Source organism: Micropterus dolomieu, linkage group LG17 (assembly GCF_021292245.1).
Source record: "Micropterus dolomieu isolate WLL.071019.BEF.003 ecotype Adirondacks linkage group LG17, ASM2129224v1, whole genome shotgun sequence".
In the NCBI taxonomy this organism is placed as follows: Eukaryota; Metazoa; Chordata; class Actinopteri; order Centrarchiformes; family Centrarchidae; genus Micropterus; species Micropterus dolomieu.
Genome location: NC_060166.1, coordinates 8,281,673 through 8,300,841, shown reverse-complemented (window position 1 = coordinate 8,300,841; position 19,169 = coordinate 8,281,673). Strand labels below are relative to the sequence as shown.

General features: G+C 42.3%; 1 protein-coding gene across 2 annotated transcripts in view; it reads right to left on the bottom strand.

Annotated features, from left to right (window-relative positions):
* Positions 1-1,480: 1,480 nt before the first annotated feature.
* The window catches only part of LOC123985794 (large neutral amino acids transporter small subunit 4-like), a 31,040-nt gene continuing 13,351 nt past the window's right edge, over positions 1,481-19,169 (bottom strand). For both annotated transcript variants that reach the window (XM_046073671.1, XM_046073673.1), the window contains exons 6-14: positions 11,097-11,189; positions 10,315-10,448; positions 9,615-9,826; positions 7,269-7,412; positions 6,654-6,780; positions 6,411-6,543; positions 6,000-6,073; positions 5,438-5,561; positions 1,481-5,326 (exon numbers count right to left, since the gene is read on the bottom strand). In XM_046073671.1, coding sequence (XP_045929627.1) covers positions 5,165-5,326; positions 5,438-5,561; positions 6,000-6,073; positions 6,411-6,543; positions 6,654-6,780; positions 7,269-7,412; positions 9,615-9,826; positions 10,315-10,448; positions 11,097-11,189 — 1,203 coding nt within the window. In that variant the 3' untranslated portion in view covers positions 1,481-5,164. The remainder of the gene's footprint in view (positions 5,327-5,437; positions 5,562-5,999; positions 6,074-6,410; positions 6,544-6,653; positions 6,781-7,268; positions 7,413-9,614; positions 9,827-10,314; positions 10,449-11,096; positions 11,190-19,169) is intronic.

Below are 19,169 nucleotides of genomic sequence, written 5' to 3'. Positions count from 1 at the left end.
AACATTCATGATAATCATAGTCATGGTGTTAACAAGAATAATAAGTGGTAGCCTACTTTAAACAGTTGCCTCTACCTTGGAACGTGATGTGCTGTGATGTATAGCATAAAGAATCACATGTCTTTGTATTTGCACTTGAGTGAACTTTACCATATTTCCAGGCTCACATGAGACAAAGATCCTTATGAACAGATGTTATGTTACGTGGCATCACACTGGTAAAGATTACAAGATGGCCCATACTTATATTTACCACTGAATTAATGGTTACAGCTCAGTGAGCATCAGTTCCCTGTCTTCCCACTAACCCAGTCAACACTGTGTGTGTGTGTGTGTGTGTGTGTAAACGCCCCAGTGTGGTCAAACCAGTACAGGTGAAAAAAACTCACTTGTTCAACCTGTTGATTAGGCAGCTCTGACAGTTTACATCCACTCAGGGTGTTCCTCTGTGATTAAAACAGTGCTGAGGAAACTCTGTGTGGTTGCAGCAGGTTTGCTGACAAAGTCATCTCATGTATCCCTGGCACAAGCCCCATCCAAAAAAACTAGGCATGCTTCCAGACCCTGATTTGAATTTTTAATCAGCAATCCCAATCTCACTAAAAAAATCATCTTAGAAATATTGCTGCCGTTTCTCTCCCAGGCAGACACTTGCACGCTTTCATCACTAGCAGGCTGGATTACTGCATTGCTCTCCTTTCTGGTCTACATAAGAAAACTCTAAAAAAGCTACAGATCAGTCAGAATACAGCAGCATGTGTACTGACTAAGACCAGAAGGAGAGCACACATCTCACCTGTCCTTTAGTCCCTTCATTGGTGGCCTGTCAGTTTTAGAATACATTTAAATCACTCAGTGGACTAGTGCCTGAATACTTGTCTGACATGCTTTTAAACTATGTTCCCTCTAGGTCACACAGCTCCTCTGGCACTGGCCTTTTAGATGTTCCCTGGGTGAGGACAAAGAACTACAGGGAGGCAGGGTTCCGTGTCTACAGTCCTCACCTCAGAAACAGCCTGCCAGAGGAGCGGAGGGCGTCACCATCTGTAAACACCTTTAAAAGAAAACTTAAGGCACTGCCTACTCTTTTAGCTTAGCATTCCCTTAATCCATTTAGTATCGATCTGCCCTCTTTTACTGTGCTACACTAGTCTCTCTGTTCTACCATCTTTCTTATGTTCTATATTATTATTTCTTTATATTACTCTTTATTTTGGTTGTATTCTTGTATGTCATTGTATTGTCCAGCAAGTTGTTTAACAGTTTTGTACAAAAGGCGCTACATAAATAAAGTCTGATTTGATTAGCATATTGTGTAAACAGCTTTATGTGTCAACCAGATAATTCTACTACCATGAGTATCAGTATTATAGTGAGAGTCTGACCTCTGCTGCTCTGAAAAGGCATTGCCCTCCCTCTTCAAGATCACAGAGGTGCACACAGTGATCATTTCTGCCATTTGAAAAAAGAGACATGTCAGTACAAATGATTGTGTTTATTTTGCTTCATATATTGATCTTTTTTTTCTCCTTTCAGTTGAAATAACATGACTTTAAAATGTCGATGGCTATACTGTCGTACAAGATGAAAGAAAACCAAATGTACAATACAAAACCATGAAAAGACACATTCTCGTAAACATCAGAGAAACAGCTTAATAAAAGACAACAAAATTAAAATGGAGCAAAAAGGTTGGAGAAAAAGAAAATACAAATGCCGGTGGGGGGGGGGGGGGGGGGGGGGGGGGGTCGAAGGTGTCTGTTACAGCTGAAATCTTCATAACCTATTATCAGACCATAAAAACAACCATAAAAGCACAAGCTGACGCTAGGATTCATCTTCAGAGAATAAACAATTAATTAACACATCCATCAATAAACCAAAGTACTGCTGAATCCCTATATGAGGTTGGGCTTAGACCAGCATGGTGATGGCACTGAGTACAGGGCGAGTTGTTTAAGGTATGGCAGTGAAGGAAAGTTCTGATTAGTTTCCCATTTTGAGGGAATGAAGATTTCACCCAGTAACTCATCACTCACACACCCAGGCTCAATCATTGCTGTTGCAATCAATAATGTTACATGTGACTTTAAATTCACAGAAGTTTGTGGCTTAAGACAGATGGTCTGTAAATGAGCTAAATTTACTTTCAGCCACAGAGTGAGCTCACCATGGGTTACCAGGCAATTGAAAACTCAGTGTCCATCAGGAGTACTAGTTACAGACACCAGCCCAAGAGATTCCAGCTATGGAGTTAAATTAGTGCCATAATTATTACGTGTGTGTTAGACGAATGGCAAATGTGAATAAGGTTTTATGAAGGGGAAACAGAAATTGTGCACTTATAATAAAGATATGTGCACTGCAAATAAATTTGTACATTTCTATGCACTAATTTACATTGTTGTTTCTCGCAAGTATTTTTTTTTTATTTTTTATAAACAATGCAACAACACGCAGCTCCTTCTCGAGCTCTAGTACAATGCACCTGTCTACCAGGTGTGCATTAGACAACATTCAGTTTGACTTAGAAATGCACAAATGTGATATTAGTTTTCTATGCATTATATTATAAATGTACATTTCTTTCCCACTTTACATAAGTATATTCACATTTGTCATCTAACGAAGAACAGTTAAAAATAATTTCTGCACCAATTTTATTCCATACAATTCTCTTTGCCCCTTTACAGATAACAAACTCATGCAATTTAGTAAGGATGAACATGTGTAGAGTACAGTGAAAGTTCCTGAACTGAGAGACAAGACTCCGCTGCACTGTCGGGGGACATAAAGGCCATATAATGAACATGTGAAGCAATACTTTTCTGTGAATATAAAAAAATAACAGCATCTTTCCATTCCCATACCCTGAATTAAAAATCTACATCTGAAGCTCTGAGTATACATTCTTTGCATCATGCACCACTAGTAAGCAGCCATGCACTGCGTGTACGATACAGGCCGTTCAGAAATACATGACTGAGGTCCATTTCTAGAGGTCTAAAGTGCATCATGTGCCATTCATTTCTCACTTAGTCGTTCACTGGGAACATCTGATAGCAGCAAAGGCTTGTCTCTCAGTTCTTTCACCTTTCATCAGTAAACATTTCAAGACGTGTTTGTAGACAGCTGGGTGGATGAAAGCGCTAGATAGATGGATAGATGGATAGATGGAGGGAGAAAGGGACTGGGTGCGCTACATCCTGCCTGGATCCACTCCTCCCATCATCTGTACACACAGAGAGGCACTCTGAGGGTCATGGCTGTCTTTGGATGTGCCTCTGAGTTACTGCCAGGCAGGAAAAATCTAAGGAGTTCCACTGTATGGTATTTGAAGACAGCAGGCTGAATCAAACAGCAGTTATTATCTCCCTATACTGCATTGACTCTCATCACACTGCGCTTTTTCTGGAGGAATGTGTTTTTATCAGCCTGCTACCTTCAAGCAAATCTCCCTTTATGTCTGTAAGAGGTGAAATAAGGTTTTCAGAACTGCTGCTGTGGTTACAGGTTGTGTTATGGTGCAGAATTGCCAGAAAACTGACAAGAAACCGAGAGCAAAGTAGTAATTTCAAATGGTAACTTGATTGGTTCTTTGGACTCCACTGCGCCGAAGAATAAAGAAACAGCTTTTGTAATTTGCAATTTGTTGCCTTTGTGGTAAAATGACCTCAACTGCCCCTTAAAGCAAAAACGCAAAAAAACAACACATTTCTATGATTCAACTAGCACCTTTTTGATTTTCAAATACAGTCCCCATAAAATGCACACGTTTGCCTGTCTGTGTGTGTGACTGGGTGTCTACACGTTGCCCAGCACCTTGCAGACCCACTTATTGCTACGACGAACGGAGACTCCAAATTCATGTGTGTAGTGAGTAGAATAACGCAGGGCTCCGCCTCTACGCCACTTTAAAAACACTTATATATCTAATATATCTTTGTCCCGTCCACCTACTCTAAACACAGTCCCTCCTCCACATTGTCAGTTCATGTTTAGGGAACAAAGATTTATCAACACATCTGTGACCATATTGCAAGTAAATACACTTGGAAAAACCCAACAATATTTCAAACACACCAAAGGAATTCATGAGGAAAACCAAAAAACATGGCAAGTTGAGCGTGTATCCCCGCACTAGTGACTGAGTGAAACAATAATACAGGGCCAGCACTGTCTCTGGCATCGTGGCCTGTAGTTCTGTGACGCTCACGCAGAGATGCTGCAGTGTTTTCTTGCCTAACTTATCTGTGCATCATGTGCTGATTTAAAAGCCATCATACTGTGTGTTTCAATCCAAACTGCTACCAATACTGCTGTCGTGGATTCGTCTTATTCAATTAATGCCCTCGACCACAAGAGGAAGCAGAGATGCCATGACCGAGGGTGTGTGTGTGTGTGTGTGTGTGTGTGTGTGTGTGTGTGTGTGTGTGTGTGTGTGTGTGTGTGTGCGTGCGTGTGCAGCCCCATTAAACACTGGTTGTGCTGTCTGAGAGAGACCACTGGGTGAACGGCACCCCAGACAAACCTGGACCAATCAGAAAGCAAAGGTCTTCATGGTTACTGCTGTACATTTTCACAACTCTTGTCACGGGGATTTTTTTTGTTGTTGTTGTTTGTTTTTTACAATTGCCTCCCCCAAAATCTCCTCACTGCGGCTTTCCGCATCATCTTCTTCTTTTTCTCGAGCGAGAGAAAAAAAAGTCGAATGACGAGTGAAGATAAGATGTGTAGAGGAGTCACTGCTTCTTTCTCCCAGTAGTCTATTTTCCTCCCGGTTCAGAGATGCAGGTGAGGGAGTGGGAGCTCTCCATGGGGCTTGAAGAGGCGTGTGTGTCAGGATTCTCACAGTGTGTCGTACCAGAGAGGGTGAAACTGGGTGTCACAATTGCGTGCAGTCATATGTGACCACGTACATGGCATGGCAGTAAAATGGTGTGAGTGAAAGTGTGTGTATTGGGAATGTAAGGGATGAGTGAGTCGCCTGAATGCAGATGCACTGCAAGTGGTGTTAGGCAGGACAGGGTGGAGGAATTCATCACATGTGTCACACAACCACTCTCCCCTCCCGTCTCTTCTTATCTCTGTCCTTCTCTTTTTAGTGTAGCTCGCCTTCTCCAGTTTAAAGAAAATCTTTTTCCTCTCCGTTCCTCCTCCCGGTCTAGACAAAGGCCTCGGGCTTACTGCCGTCGTTAATTTTGACATAGATCTTGGGATCTTCGTCACGCTCGTCTCTGAGGCGCTGGAGGTGGCGGCTATGGAATATCAGGTAGCAGGGCAGGCAGAATCCCAGCATGCTCAGCACTAACAGGCCCACGTTGACCTGAAGATAACAAAAGAGTCAGGCCAACATAATGATGCAGGTCTAAGTATTTCCACAGCGTTTGCTCGTTTACTCATATATGCTAATGTCTATATATTTGTGTTATCTTACCCACAGAGGGTCTCCCTCCAGGGGTCCCACCATGGCCATGAACAGAGGCTGCTGGAGCAGGGCAAACAACGCGCTGATCAGAGACTGCATGCCTGTCAGGCTGCCAAACTGAGAGGATGGGTACCTGCATCAGAGAAACAACATGTCTCAGACGGTAAATTCAAGTTTCATAGCTAACCTGAGGTGGTACTTTAGTTTAGAACATCAACTCTGGGGTGAAAAGGTTCTTTTTGTTTCGTCATTGTAGTCAAGAAAGTCAGTTGTGTTTATATAGTCCAATATCACAAATTGAGGGACTTTACAATCTGTACAGTATATAACATCTATGTTGGACCTCATAATGCACTTGTGGCAGAATGGTACCTATTCCCTGCTGCCAGGTTCCAAAATCATGTTATAGCAGCAGATTAATACTCATGGATTCGGAAAGAGATGTTTAACAATCACATATAATGTTTGTTTGGTGTACCATTTACTGCATACATCACATGTTACACAGTAAATACTATTACTATACAGTATTATTGTGCATTGTAACGCTATTATCCTTACACACACTTACACAGCAGCATAGAGGCCTCCGACTGCAGAGTGGATGAAGCCTCTGACAATAGTGTGCAGGATAAAAGACAGAATCTGAAGAGAAAAAAAGATAAATTTTCCATTAAGTACCTCGCTGAGAAATGGCTTTCATCTTTGATCAATGAGATTCAGAATGAGTAAATAACACGCAGTGACTCTTTTGTCCAGTAGGTGTCACTAAAGTGCTGAGAAAGAGCGGGCGCTGCATTGCCATGTATGTCTCTGTTGTTTGAACATCATGTACATCTCTCAGTCTCTCTTTAGCTCTCTGCAGTGTTAACTCTCTCTGTGAGGAGACTAAGGGCTTCTGCAGCACATGCTGGGAAATGTGCATCCCCGAATAAGCTTCAAAGACATAAAGTAGTTCAATATCCCGTGTGTGTTTGTGGACCTGGAGTGGCAGGTTGGAGATGATACAGGTGAATCCAAAGCCAACAAGGAGTAGGTTGGTGAAGATAAAGGCTCTGGTGGCGTTGACGATCTTCTGAATCTGTTTGTCGGGGCGGCGGGGCTGACCGGGCTCCCTAATGGAACAGGAGAGAATAAAATAAAGTCAAGCTTTTTCCAGCTTCTCCTTTTATTTCCTCGTCTGTGCTGTCTGTCTAAATGTGTGCGTTTATGTGTGCGTCCTCACCTCTTGGCGCCCTTGTCATTCTCTTCCTCACAGTGTTTGAGTTTCCAGTCCATGACGTAGCCGATCACAGGGGAGGTGACCAGACACAGAAGCTGGAGCACGCCAAAGATGGACGTGTAGACACTCACTGGGAGACAGACGACAGCACAGAAACGAGAGTTATTATTTAGTTCTTCTAGTTATTGTTATCCTTTTGATGCACATAGAAACAAACAAGCAGCAAAGAGGACAGAAAGCTGAGCAGAATGGCCGAAGAGTCTAGGCGGTTAGATCTTTGCGATGTAAGCCTGAGGTCTCTTACCCACTTGCATCCTCTCCACTGCAACAGCAGCATGAAGACAGCGTGACAGGAAAAGGGAAAGAGCAAGAGAGACAAACGGAAAAGGAAAGACGAAGCAGAGTTAACAACAAGCAATAAGGCTGGGCAGAAAGCAGCTGACAGAGGACTGTTAGGTGTCAGAGAGCAGACAGACGAGACAAAGTCTTAGGAAGAGATGAACATCCACAGTTAAATGTCTGCGGTCAGATGTTAAAGATAAAAAGCAACCGCTCACGGAACACCATCTTCGTTTTCACATACAGTTTAAATCACTATGTGCTGGCAGGAACACGCACCTGTGCTGAGGTCGCCCTCTGTCAGAGACTCCAGGATGGTGTTCATGGCTCCCATGTAGAAGATGAGGCGCAGCTGGGTCACACACATGGTGATGAGGCTCAGCAAGAAGATGGGACTCAAGACACTCTTCATGAAGGACTGAGCTGCAGAGGAAATAAAAGCAGAGAGGACAGGGTCAGAACAAATCACATGCTAATACATCTAGTTTCTTATTAAATATCAGATCAGCGTTATTCACATTTCATAGGAGCAAGATATCCCCCTGAACACATCAACTTTATATTATTTCACTTACTTTTTCACTACTGTTTTCGTAAAATAATGATTCATTCTAGTGTTTGCTAATTAGCAGTGAATACAAAGAACAGCTGAGGCTCATGAGTGTGTCGTTAGCTCTGCAGGTATTTGGTCATAAAACATGTATTGGACAAATGGAAATGACATGTGTCTGCAGCTTGTTTCTGCCAGGCACAACATCTCAACACAGAACCTACAGGATCTCTTCTAAGGCTCCACAGCCTGCAGGTAAAGCAGAAGCAGCAGCAGACAACTTTCATGAGCTCTACAGACGGCTACAAGCCTAAACCTGCCCGTCTCTACACAAGACCTCTTTTTTACTTTCTAATCTCTTTTCATAGGATGGAAAACTACAACAATACTTTTCCACTGTTAAGGTGGAGGTAAGAGGCTGTTATCTAAATGACCCCACTTGCCCTTGGGTGCCACAGTAACACGTCTTATCATGGAGTGGCTTGGGGATTCAAGGAAAGGTGGGTACTAGGAAAGGTTGTGAATATAAATGGAAATTGGACACAACGGCCCATATGGTGAAGAAGTGGACAAACCAATTAATTGTTGGTGCACAGATGGAGCACATGGGTTTATTACCTAGAACAACAGGTATCCATCTGAGACTTAATTAAGGGAATAGTTTGGTAACAGGTCATGCTTGCAAGGCATTATAATGTTTTATAAGCACTTTTACAAGCATGTCGTTTGATAATGCATTGATCCTGCATTGATCAAGGCACTTGTGGCCATAATGTCATGAAAGGAAGCCCAGAAACCATTCTGTCCCAGACTAAAAGGAAGAGGCTGAGATTCTTGAGGCAAAAAATATACAGCATGTATTTTATTTTGACATTAAAATCGCAACAATCATTTAGTGTTTCAGTGCAGCTACATGATGTGTGCTTGTTTCTGATGATAGAATAAAAGAACAAAGTGCGTTTAAAATACAAATCCGGTCTTACAGATCTCAGGAGGCAGGAGGAGGACTTTCGCAGCTGCCATCAAATTAGAGACGAGTGAGAGGGGAAACAGGTTTGTGTGTGAGTGGTGATATGGGCCTCTTTAACGCTCCTGACAGACGGAACCATGTCCAGCTGTTATGAAACCAACCGTGGGCATCCTGACTGCTCTAAACACACACACACAGTAACACACACACACACACACACACACACACACTTGAATTGGCTGATGCTTGGCCTTAAACTTATAACAATGCTTCTCTGTAGGGCTCCCTGCCAGAGCAACACACCTGCTGAGCGGCTTTTCTAAGAACGGGGTCCGAAACAATTCCACAGTCCATTTGGTACCAAAGAGGCCGAGAGGGGAGCAAGCAGACACCCCCATTGGGAGTCCCTGACCCCGGTGTAGAAGAGTCATAAGGGCCCGAGGAAGCCTGGAGGTGTAGGGGTAACAGGTTTGCTAAGCATGGATGTAGGGCAGAGGTAAAGTACCATCGGGATGCTTCTGCCTAATTGTTGTGTACAGATGTAGGTCAGGCCCTGGGGTTTTAGGTTTTTAAGAACTGAGAGGTGATTCTGCCGACTTTCCAACAATACAATAGATATACATGCAACAGTGCTCTGATTACTGATAGTTGTCAGTCTTAGCGAGGCTGTAGCTACTGTAGGACATTGAGGTCCTTTGTATTGTTTCTGGGGAATGTGGGAATTTTAATGCCCGAAGGAGCAGTTTACATGCTACAATTACACAAAAGTAACGCATGGTGGGTTTTTTAAGCCTGCTTCTGATCTTTCTTAGATGCAAAATCTTTAAATGTGACAGTTTTTAGGGAAAACTGCTAAGTTAAAGCTGTATTAATTGATGGCATGTTTTGGTCCACCTGACAATCAATCAGCATTCACTCTCCTTTTAGCTCTGTTTTAGTCTCCACCAACTCCTGAGAAAAATATCATGTTCTTTAGAAGCTAAATGCTCCACTATGTTCGCCAGCTGGCCGCTAACTGTGTCTGTCTGGAGTTGGGTGCCTTGCAGGTACTGTACACCTTACTACAGATTCCTAACATTAGAGACGTCAGATCTTTCAGACTTACTCTCCTCCTTGGCCTTGCACGTCACATCCAGGTCGACGGTGGACAGGCACAGCTTGCTGGCCTCCTGAGTGGCCAGGTCTCTGGGCGGCTGGTTCGGCTGCTTCATGGAGTTGCCGACACTGAGACGGCGCCCCACGGTGGTAACCTGCCGATAAAACTGCTTCCCTGTGATCTTGTGGTCAAAGCCCAGCCAGCTGAACTTGATCTTCACCCTGAAGGAACGGTGAGAGAGAGAGAGAGAAGGTGACAAGATGATTGCGAGCACAAAATACAGAGCAAAACTGTCAAACGAGAAAAGGAGGAAGAGGAGGAGGAAAACAAGTTAGAAGGAAAAAAGAGGGTAAAAGGGCTAAGGATGGCAGGAAACAAAGGATCCAGGTGATTGAGAGCAAAGCCAGCTGATTATCTGGTTTTATGGTCTTTCCTGTCTCCAGGGCTCACTTGGGCTCGGCTGCATTACACAGGGATTTACTCTGCATGAGCGTGTGAGCATGCATGTCCATGCAATCATGTACATGTGGATGTAGTGATGCAGTGATCTCTGTGGAGAATGCAGGCTGTCTGGGCTCAGTCTGAATCCATTTACAGCAGGTATAACCTGGGGTCAGCCAATAGCGTTACAATGGCTGTTTAACAGTGATAACTGGAGGCAACAGAACTCTAGTGTGTGTGCGGGAGTGAGTGCGTCTATCTGTCTTACGTGAAGTCCATGTCCTCTGGGCCGGGGAAGGGCTCAAGAGGCCAGTTGACGAAGCAGTTGAGGAAGACGAGGCAGGCGCAGGCGGCCCAAACCACCAGGATAGTGATGAAGGTGGCACCCAGATCATAGATCACCTACAGATGGGCAGACGGCACCCGAACAGACACGTTATAATGGAGATTCAGAGTTAAGTTCAGCGTTGCATTCACTTTGTAGGAGCAAACCTTATGTGATGGATAAGGACAAATTCGATAAAAAATAAAGAATATTTTGGGGTAATCAAGAATCAGGGGATATAAATTGTCGAGGAAATTATATTCCTTGTGAGAGGTTGAGCAAATAATTGAGTTACAACAAACTGTTGTCTTTTAAGAATTTATTTAACAAGTACTACAACACAAATCAGCTGGACCAGAGGTTCTGTCTCCTAAGACAGTCACTAACGTCTGGCCCAGAGCAAAGGGCTGCATAATCATTTACACAGTCTGGGTATCTATGTTTTAGGGAACAAAAGATCCTCTACCAGCTCTGACTGGTCCCAGCCAAAACAGGAGAGGGACAAAAAAAACTCCACATCCCTGACCTAAACTCTACACATGTGGACAGACTCGCAGGATGAGAATAATAATAAAAGGAACAGGTTAAAGATTAAACGATCTATAAGACATAATAATAATAATAGAGAAATAACACTCTTATAAGTACTTGCATAAAAGATTATAAGTATACGAAGAAAACAATTTTCTGCCGTCACATAACTGAAACCACAAATCGAAAGTTACCTTGATGCCGGGGAACGTGACAGCAGAGGAGGCGTAGGATCCAATCATCAGAGCAATAAAGGTCGACCTCAGGTCTCCAAACATGTTGGGGAGCTATGAAGAGAGCAGCGGGACCAGATTAGTTTACTAACTTCAACGTGATACACAGCAAGTTCACATAAACACACAAACACGTGAAGTCTAAAGATACACTCAAAACACAGCGGGCAATCTCAATCATGACCTCTTTATAACATGTGAATATGATTTAAATCACTGTGAAACACTGTTAGCCTGGGGCTTACGGAGAAAAATCAATTATCCATTTTCTAACACACCATGCAGAAGCAGTCTGGTCTCGAATTTCACGTTGGAATTAGAGAAAAAAGGCTTTCTGAAGAGCATGGCGTCAGGGCTTTACCAGTGAAACAGGGAGGTTTTTTGCCTTTGAAGGCCCAAAACAAAGTGGCATGGGCATTGCACATGGTGCTGTATTACCTAGAAACACAATATTTCTTAATGACTGTGGAACTTTGACACAAGACATAGCATTTATACATTCTCTTGCAAATTAAAAGTTGGAATTCATTAGCAATAAAACACATTTGCTCAGTTTTGCTGTTACAGCCTTACATGGTCTTACTTGTTAGCTCATAGTTGCTAATATTGGCAAACTTTAGAAAGACATTCTTAACTGTAACACACATTACTGAGTCCATTTGCTGACTTTGTAAGTGGCAACAGTCTGAACCTTTTTAACATGTATCCAAGGGACCCAGTGTAACCTGTGTGTGACGACAGCTTGACTTAGAGCAGTCAGGCTGCTGCTAGCTCTAATTATATCTATAATTGGATTTAGTTAACTACAGTAGATTAATTCACTCATTTTTGCTCTGCGGTATGTTAGCCTGCACATTAATCTTTGTTGACATTTTTGTTTTGCTACAATCCGCTTAAAACCCCTAAAATCACTCATTGTATCAAACTGCACACATTCAGGCAAATACCTGTGTTCTACTTTATTGACTATTAATAGGTTTGTTGCCACAAAGTACACCCTGTATTGTCTGCAGCAGGGTACTTCTCATACTGTTTTTGTTCCAGCATTTGAAGTGGAGCAGAGACAGCAAAGCCATCGTCTTGCATAATGACACTCAACTCCTCAACTCGAAACAAGAGCACAAGCTGTTCTTAACCATACGTCAGCAACCTTCTTCAACAAGTGCAAAACAAAGAGCAAAAAATAGTAACAGAGAGCATGAGAGCAACTTGTGGCTTAAAGATTTATTGTCTCAATCAATGTGGTGTTTAATTTATGCCATCTGGAGAATATATTGTTTTTACATGGAGGAGAAGAAATCAAACTCCAAGTCAACAGCAGTAAATGAAGTGGGTCTCTGGTGAAAGAGTAGGGGCAGGGAACTAAAAATTAGGTTTATCTTTATTATGGGTCATAAATATCAACACTGCGCTCATAATTCCCCTCCAGTCCCATTGTCCTCATCAGTCTGTCCACCCGTCCATCTGGCCACTGTGTTCCCCACAGGGGTGCAGCTTGTTAGGCAGCTGCTTGAACCCTCTCACCCCACAAACACTACACTCCCCTGATTAAAGGTGGGGTATGCAATTCTAATCCAATACATGCTGTTGTGGCAGAAAATTGTTATTATTAAAAATTATTATTACAATTATTCTGTCTTACATACAAACACACACATATATATATAGTGTTTTTTTATACCTTAACCTTTTCTCTCAATATTAACTGTCTGTTCACATTTGTAGGGTTTAGGTCAGAGCTGTGAGATTGTTTAGTGTTTTCCCCCTCTTGCTATATTTCTCCTCTCCTTGAATGTTCATTCAAGGCAAGGAGATGATCTCTGTTCCCCAAAACATAGAAACCTAGACTATGTGAATGATTATGCATCATTTTGCTCGAGACCAGACGCCTGAAGTTGCCCTAGGCGGCAGGTCTCTGGACCAGCTATACATGTGTTTTAGAACTTCTCTGTTTATTCTCTTTTATTAATAAATTCTTCAAAGACAATGGTTGGTTGTTACTCAATTATTTGCTTAATCCCTTACCAGCAAGATACAATTTCCACGACACACATCTTTTTGTCAAATTAAGCAAACGTCTCCTCGTGGTCCGCTAGCTATGTTCTGTGTGTGCGCTGAAATAAAATCCAGTGTTTGTACACAACCCTGGCTCTGTAAGTGGGAAACAAACAAAGTGGCTCAGGCCAAACCATACAACTCTATTCCAGAAATGATTTGTGTGTCAGATAACACACTCAACGTACTTTCTAGTTTGCCAAGACATGTTGTTGGTGTGATGTTATCTATCTATAGTAGCAGGAGAGTTTGTCTGGAGCTGGATTTCTGGCTCTGGGACCTTCTCGTCCTCTCTGCTTGTTAGCTTCGCAACAGTAATTGTAGCGACAGTTTGCAAACCCACAACTTAGGTAACATTAGCTACGTTATTTGCTGTGTCGTTGTTTACTTTATATCATGGTATTGGATTTTTACAGAATCGCATTCCCCTCCTTTAATTGGACCGAAGCTAAGCTACAAAAAATCAGTACACCCCTGCCATGCCATCCAAAATAACGAGGCCCCCAAAGTCCTCCACTCCTGTTTCCCGGTAGCAGCACCGAACTGGAAGAATCCAGTTATGACACTTTACAGGAGGAGACAGACTGACTGACAACACCAGGGGAAAGATAGGTGACATTTGGCCCAGTTGGTGTTGAGGAGACACAACAGACATGCTCAGCTTGTGTCTAGCTCAGCAAACTTGATGTGGTCGTGACGAATCAAGGCCTTGATAGCTATGCAGAGTCAGAGTCAACAGGTTCAGATTTCCCCACTGTTGCTGTATCACTTCCTCATCCTCTAGTCTGTAATGATGGATAATTTTTCACAAGAACTATTAATAGTAAAGCATCAAGTCTGACTTTTTTTGGGAGAGGGTCTCTTGTTTTTTTTTTATATAGTCCTAAATTTATATTTATTTTCCGTTCAGTTAATAGTTACATTTCGTCCAAAGTCAGCTGGGATTGGCTCCAGTCCCTCCGCGACCCTGTACGCAGGATAAGCGGTTGACGATGGATGGATGAGTTAATAGTTACATAAACAGTTACAACAAAAAAGAGAACCAATATTCATAAAGGTGCGCTTTGCAATGTAAAGAGGACATCAGTTCTATCCCTGGATCAGGGTTGGATTAAGTCTACATTGGTGGTGTTTTGTTAAGTTTACATTGGTATTTGATGTTCGATTAAGATATCTAAAGAGTACAGTGTAGTAGAGTGTAAACCAGGTTGTGCCAATTTAACAATGTGAAACCAATTTGTTCTATTATTGAAACATTATTTGTGTTGCAGTCAAGTGAAGAGTTAAAAGAAATATTAATAACCCTGTGGAGGGCCTTCCTCTTTTACAAAGTGAAACATAAGGTTTAGCACCATTCACCAGCACAATCATTCTCATAAGTCACTAATTCAAAATGAACATTTTCCATTTAGATGGAACAGATATTCAGTGCAGATAAAAAGGGAATGCATCTGCTGCAGTGTTGATGAGTCAGTCCCTAACCTCTCAGTCAGTCACTTCCTTGGTGTCACTCCCACTTATATACCGTCTCGTTAATTCAGTCTGGGAGCAGGTTCATTTGGAAGCAACAGTGTTGCCACTGGCGATAATTTTTGAGCGTGCACGGTTGTGTGGGAGAAAACAACAAAATCGAACAGGGAGCGCCAGAGCAGAAACTTCAAACCATCTGTGTGAGCAGCAGCATACCCAAACCAGAGTAAAAACAACATCTAATCCTTGTGATGCTGAGCCTTGGCAATTACGTCATACAGGGAGCTACCCTGGGTTACTAGTTCTGAGTCACAGTCAGCTGCTGAGACCACTGTTTCCCAAAAACATGTCGCAAACCGGTTTGGTCTGCTAATCATGAAAGAAGAAATAGGGATTAATCGGTTCAGCAGCATGAGGCCAGAGTCAGAGCGAGTGTGTTGATGGCAGGAGCAGCTGTCAGGCTTGACGAGGAACAGATGACAGGGTTTTTGTAGCTGGAGTCAATAACACATCAGTCAAGCAGACAGGTGAGTTTGTGAACATTAAACTCCGGAGGACAAAGAAGCTGCTGTGGCTTCAGGTGCTAAGAGACACACAACAAGCACCTCACCGCACAGTAGCTACACCGTCAGAAAATAACAGCCATGATAAATATACTGCCATGAAATCTGACTGAACTTTTGGGCCGACAAAAACCTGCCAGCTATAATAAAAATGCTAAAACGCAAGGAATCATAATCACTTACGCTCGTGAATCCGACTGAAATTAACTGGATTCTACAAATGTGTTGATATCAGTTAAATTAGCTCTGTGAGGTTGAACGTTGCTTTAACATCCGCAATGTTAACATACTCACAATGACAATGTTAACACAATGTTTACAGGTAGATGATGATGTTAACCATCTTAGTTTAGGGTGTTTGCATGCTAACACATGGTAATTATCCATGGCAAGCCATCCAATAGTTGTCAAATATTTGGACCAAAGTGACCTCACATTGCTAGCTTGCTAAAAAAAGAAAAAAAGAGCTAATCCCATTAATATTAAAACTAGATTTTCCTCCAGACAGTGGCAGTCTGTTTTGGTGATTTTCTAATCATCAAAGGAAACTCTTGCCTGTGTTTACACAGTTCCTAATCAGAAGCATTCCAGAGTTTATCCTGGAAATTTCACCTTGTTCCCTCACCTACACCCTTTTCTACCTCATTAAAGACAGGCTTTACTAATCTAACTACTTCTACTAGTAGCTATTAATAACGTATAAGAATGAATATTTAATAATCAGTACGTTCAGGGGAAAATCCAAATAATAATAACGACCACCATCTACTTTGTTGTTGCTTCTTCCTTTCCCTTTTGTGCGCTGTGATCACAGTGTATCCATGCAGAGAGTGGCAGGGCACACGCGCAGATGGGCTCAGTGTTTGAACAGCCACTAAAGGTCTATTTTAGCTTCAGAGCAGTCACCTGGATATAAGAGCGTTCAGCGGCAGGGTTCGGTTATTGTCATTTTGTTTTATGGGTTAATCTGCATGTGCGCAAGAGGCCAAACCTGAACAAAACAAGTAAAATACAAACTGTCAAAACTCCCTTTGGCATGGGTTATGTAGATTAATTAGTCTTCTTTAAGAAGACGTTCTGGCAAATCTAGAGACAGTGGGCCACTGCCAAAATGTCCTGGAACAATGTAGCTGGTTGCCAGTAAAAGAGCAATGTTTGACGTGTCTTTACAGAGAACAGCAATGCAGTGAAGGAGGTTAACTCTAATGAACACACTTAACACAATCTGCTAATTACTAGATGTGACCATGTTAACATGCAACAAAAGATGGTGAACATGGTAAACATTAAAGCTGCTAAAGCATAATCACATTGTCATTGTGAGCATGTTAGCATGCTGACATTAGCATTTAGCTCAAAGCACCACTGTGCCTGACTACAATTTCTATTATTATTATTATGACTATCATTATTTTTATTGATATTTGTACTATTACCACTACCATTACTATAATTCTATTATAGTATCATCCAGGTTCTGCCACTGTCACTTTTTCTTATGAACTGGTGCTATATAAATAAAACTGAGTTCAATGGCAGTAGACTCTTGTTAATCCTGTAGAAATTGTTACTTCAAGTCACCATATTGGCCTGTTGAAACCTGTTCAGCTGTGATTCGATTTTGTTTGAGTGAGAGTGCTGACTGCAGTCAGTGCAGGGAAATGAGATGAATGCTGTGTACACTGTACACCATGTGACCCACTTATTCATGAGTATAGTTGCTTGCTTCTACAGTCTGAGTCTGTCTTGTTTTAATTTCTTCATTGCGAACATTTTCTGTGTGTAATAAGATGTAAATGTGATATGTAATGTTTTTGATTTTTGAATGAAGTGTAAGATAAGTCTGGAGGACCCTAAACTTCTGATGTTGTACTGTTATTTTATGAAAAAAACAGGACTCTAGCTTTTCCCCAACTAGTTTAGATACTTGCTTAATTAAGTTTCCCCTGTGACTGCAAACGTCACTAAGAGTATGTGCTTAGTGTTGAAAGTGTAAATGTGAACACTAATGTGTCAGATGACAAAGAGGCCAAGGGTGTGAGAAACATGCTGAGCATAAAAACTGGATTGAGCCGTTTCAGAAAAAAAAGAGAGAAATGAAAGAAGGAAGAGGGTTTGCTGCAGCAAGTGGAAACTTCATTTGCCTGGACCACTGAGAACCAGCTCTGACCGGCCCTCTCCTGACACACACGATAGGACTCCATCCATCATAAAGAGCAGCCAAGTGGTCTGTAAGATTAGCAAACACCAGCTGATGCACACCAGACTGCATACCACCATTGACCTGACGTCATCGGTAGCTCTCTGCTATTATGAGTCCAATATTTTGAAGGCCGATCTATTTTGGACTGAAACCAGTTGACCTTCACGCCAAAAACAAATTGTTGGTAGGGTGGAGATGTCTCTGAATGAGTGCTAAGACCTCTCTGTGTCTGGAAGGGATTTAAAGTCATCCGAGCTACACAGAAACCCCTAAAACCTAGATCCAGCAACCACCTCGAACAGAAATTCACACAGCTACACAAAGCCACATCCACATGGGCCTGACATCAGCAACTGCTGCTCTGTCTGACTAGCGCCTATCTCAAATTACTGAGAAACTCTTGACCTTTGGCATTCATTCATCTTTTTTTCCTCCCCAAATCTCCCTTCCCTTCATTTCATGTGGCCATGTGCAGCAAACAGAGCATATACTGTACTTCCTCCATCTCACCCTGTCATCTTTGGCATAGTCAAAATAGCCCACAGACTGAGCTCACTGGCTTTTCACCGAGTAGAATACAAGAAACCACTCCTTTTTTTCTCCTTCAGCCCTGTCAGCCCTACATGTTTCAGTCATCAGGGGGAAAGATGTGCAGAACATATAGATTTCTCAGCTAAAAATTGCATCTGTGGCCAGTTTGTTGACTGTTTCACGCAGGGAATCAGTAAGCGAGCCTGTAAGAGTGTTCCCAGATGGGAACAGAGGAAATACACATTTCAAGGCATCCAACATAAAAGTAGATTAGGGCAGCGAACAGAGCTTCAGACTGGAAGACCAAACCCAGGAAACAGAGGAGGCTCCAACACGTGCCACGAACTACATGAAGAACAAGGAGGAGGAGCTTCTGCCTGTTGGTGTGGATATATGTATAGAAGTGTATGTAGAGGGGCCTGTTCGGGAACATTTCATGTGAAAAGACTCTCTGTAACGTGAAGCTGTTTACAAGCAAAGAACGTGAGGAATGAAGAGCAGAAAGGGAATAAATCACCGCCCCCTCTTCTCCTCAGCTTTACTCATGGCTTCACTCCCTGTTTTCCATAGCAGGGACACAGAGTGCTGAGTGTGCATCCACAGGAGAGAATGAGGAAATGAAGCAAAGATAGATAAAGAAATAACAGGGAAAGAGTGGAAGGAGCCTAACTGTCCACTGATCTTATTAGAAGAGAGCAACACAGGAGCAGAGACAAAGAAAGACAGAATTTGGTGGGTCAACCTGAGTTTCAATGACACCTGATGCCCGAGATGCTGCCTCAGAGCTTTTTACGCCCTGAGAAACAAAGGTTACAGGTTTCTTAAAATAATTATTTTCCTTGGTAACAACTGTTGAACCAGAGACTGCAGAAAAAGCAGGGAGAGGGAAGGCATCCACACAATAACACTTCCTCTCTCTGTCACACACACAGACCAGGGTATTAGCATGTTTTACCAATTTAAGACTTAAGACATTTTTAATAACACATAGAATTGGACCAGGATAAGCAGCACAAAATGAAAAGCTAATTAAAATTTATTAACATGGAGTTTTTGCTGAAATGAACAGTCATCCATTGTGCGGTAATTAGCTTCCTAGCTACTGTAGCTAGCAGTAGTGACAATGTTTTTCTGTATAGGTCTGATGGTGCTGACTGAAACTGCACAAAAAGGCCACTGTCAGTGGAGTGTGCATGTAATGTGTCCCGACAG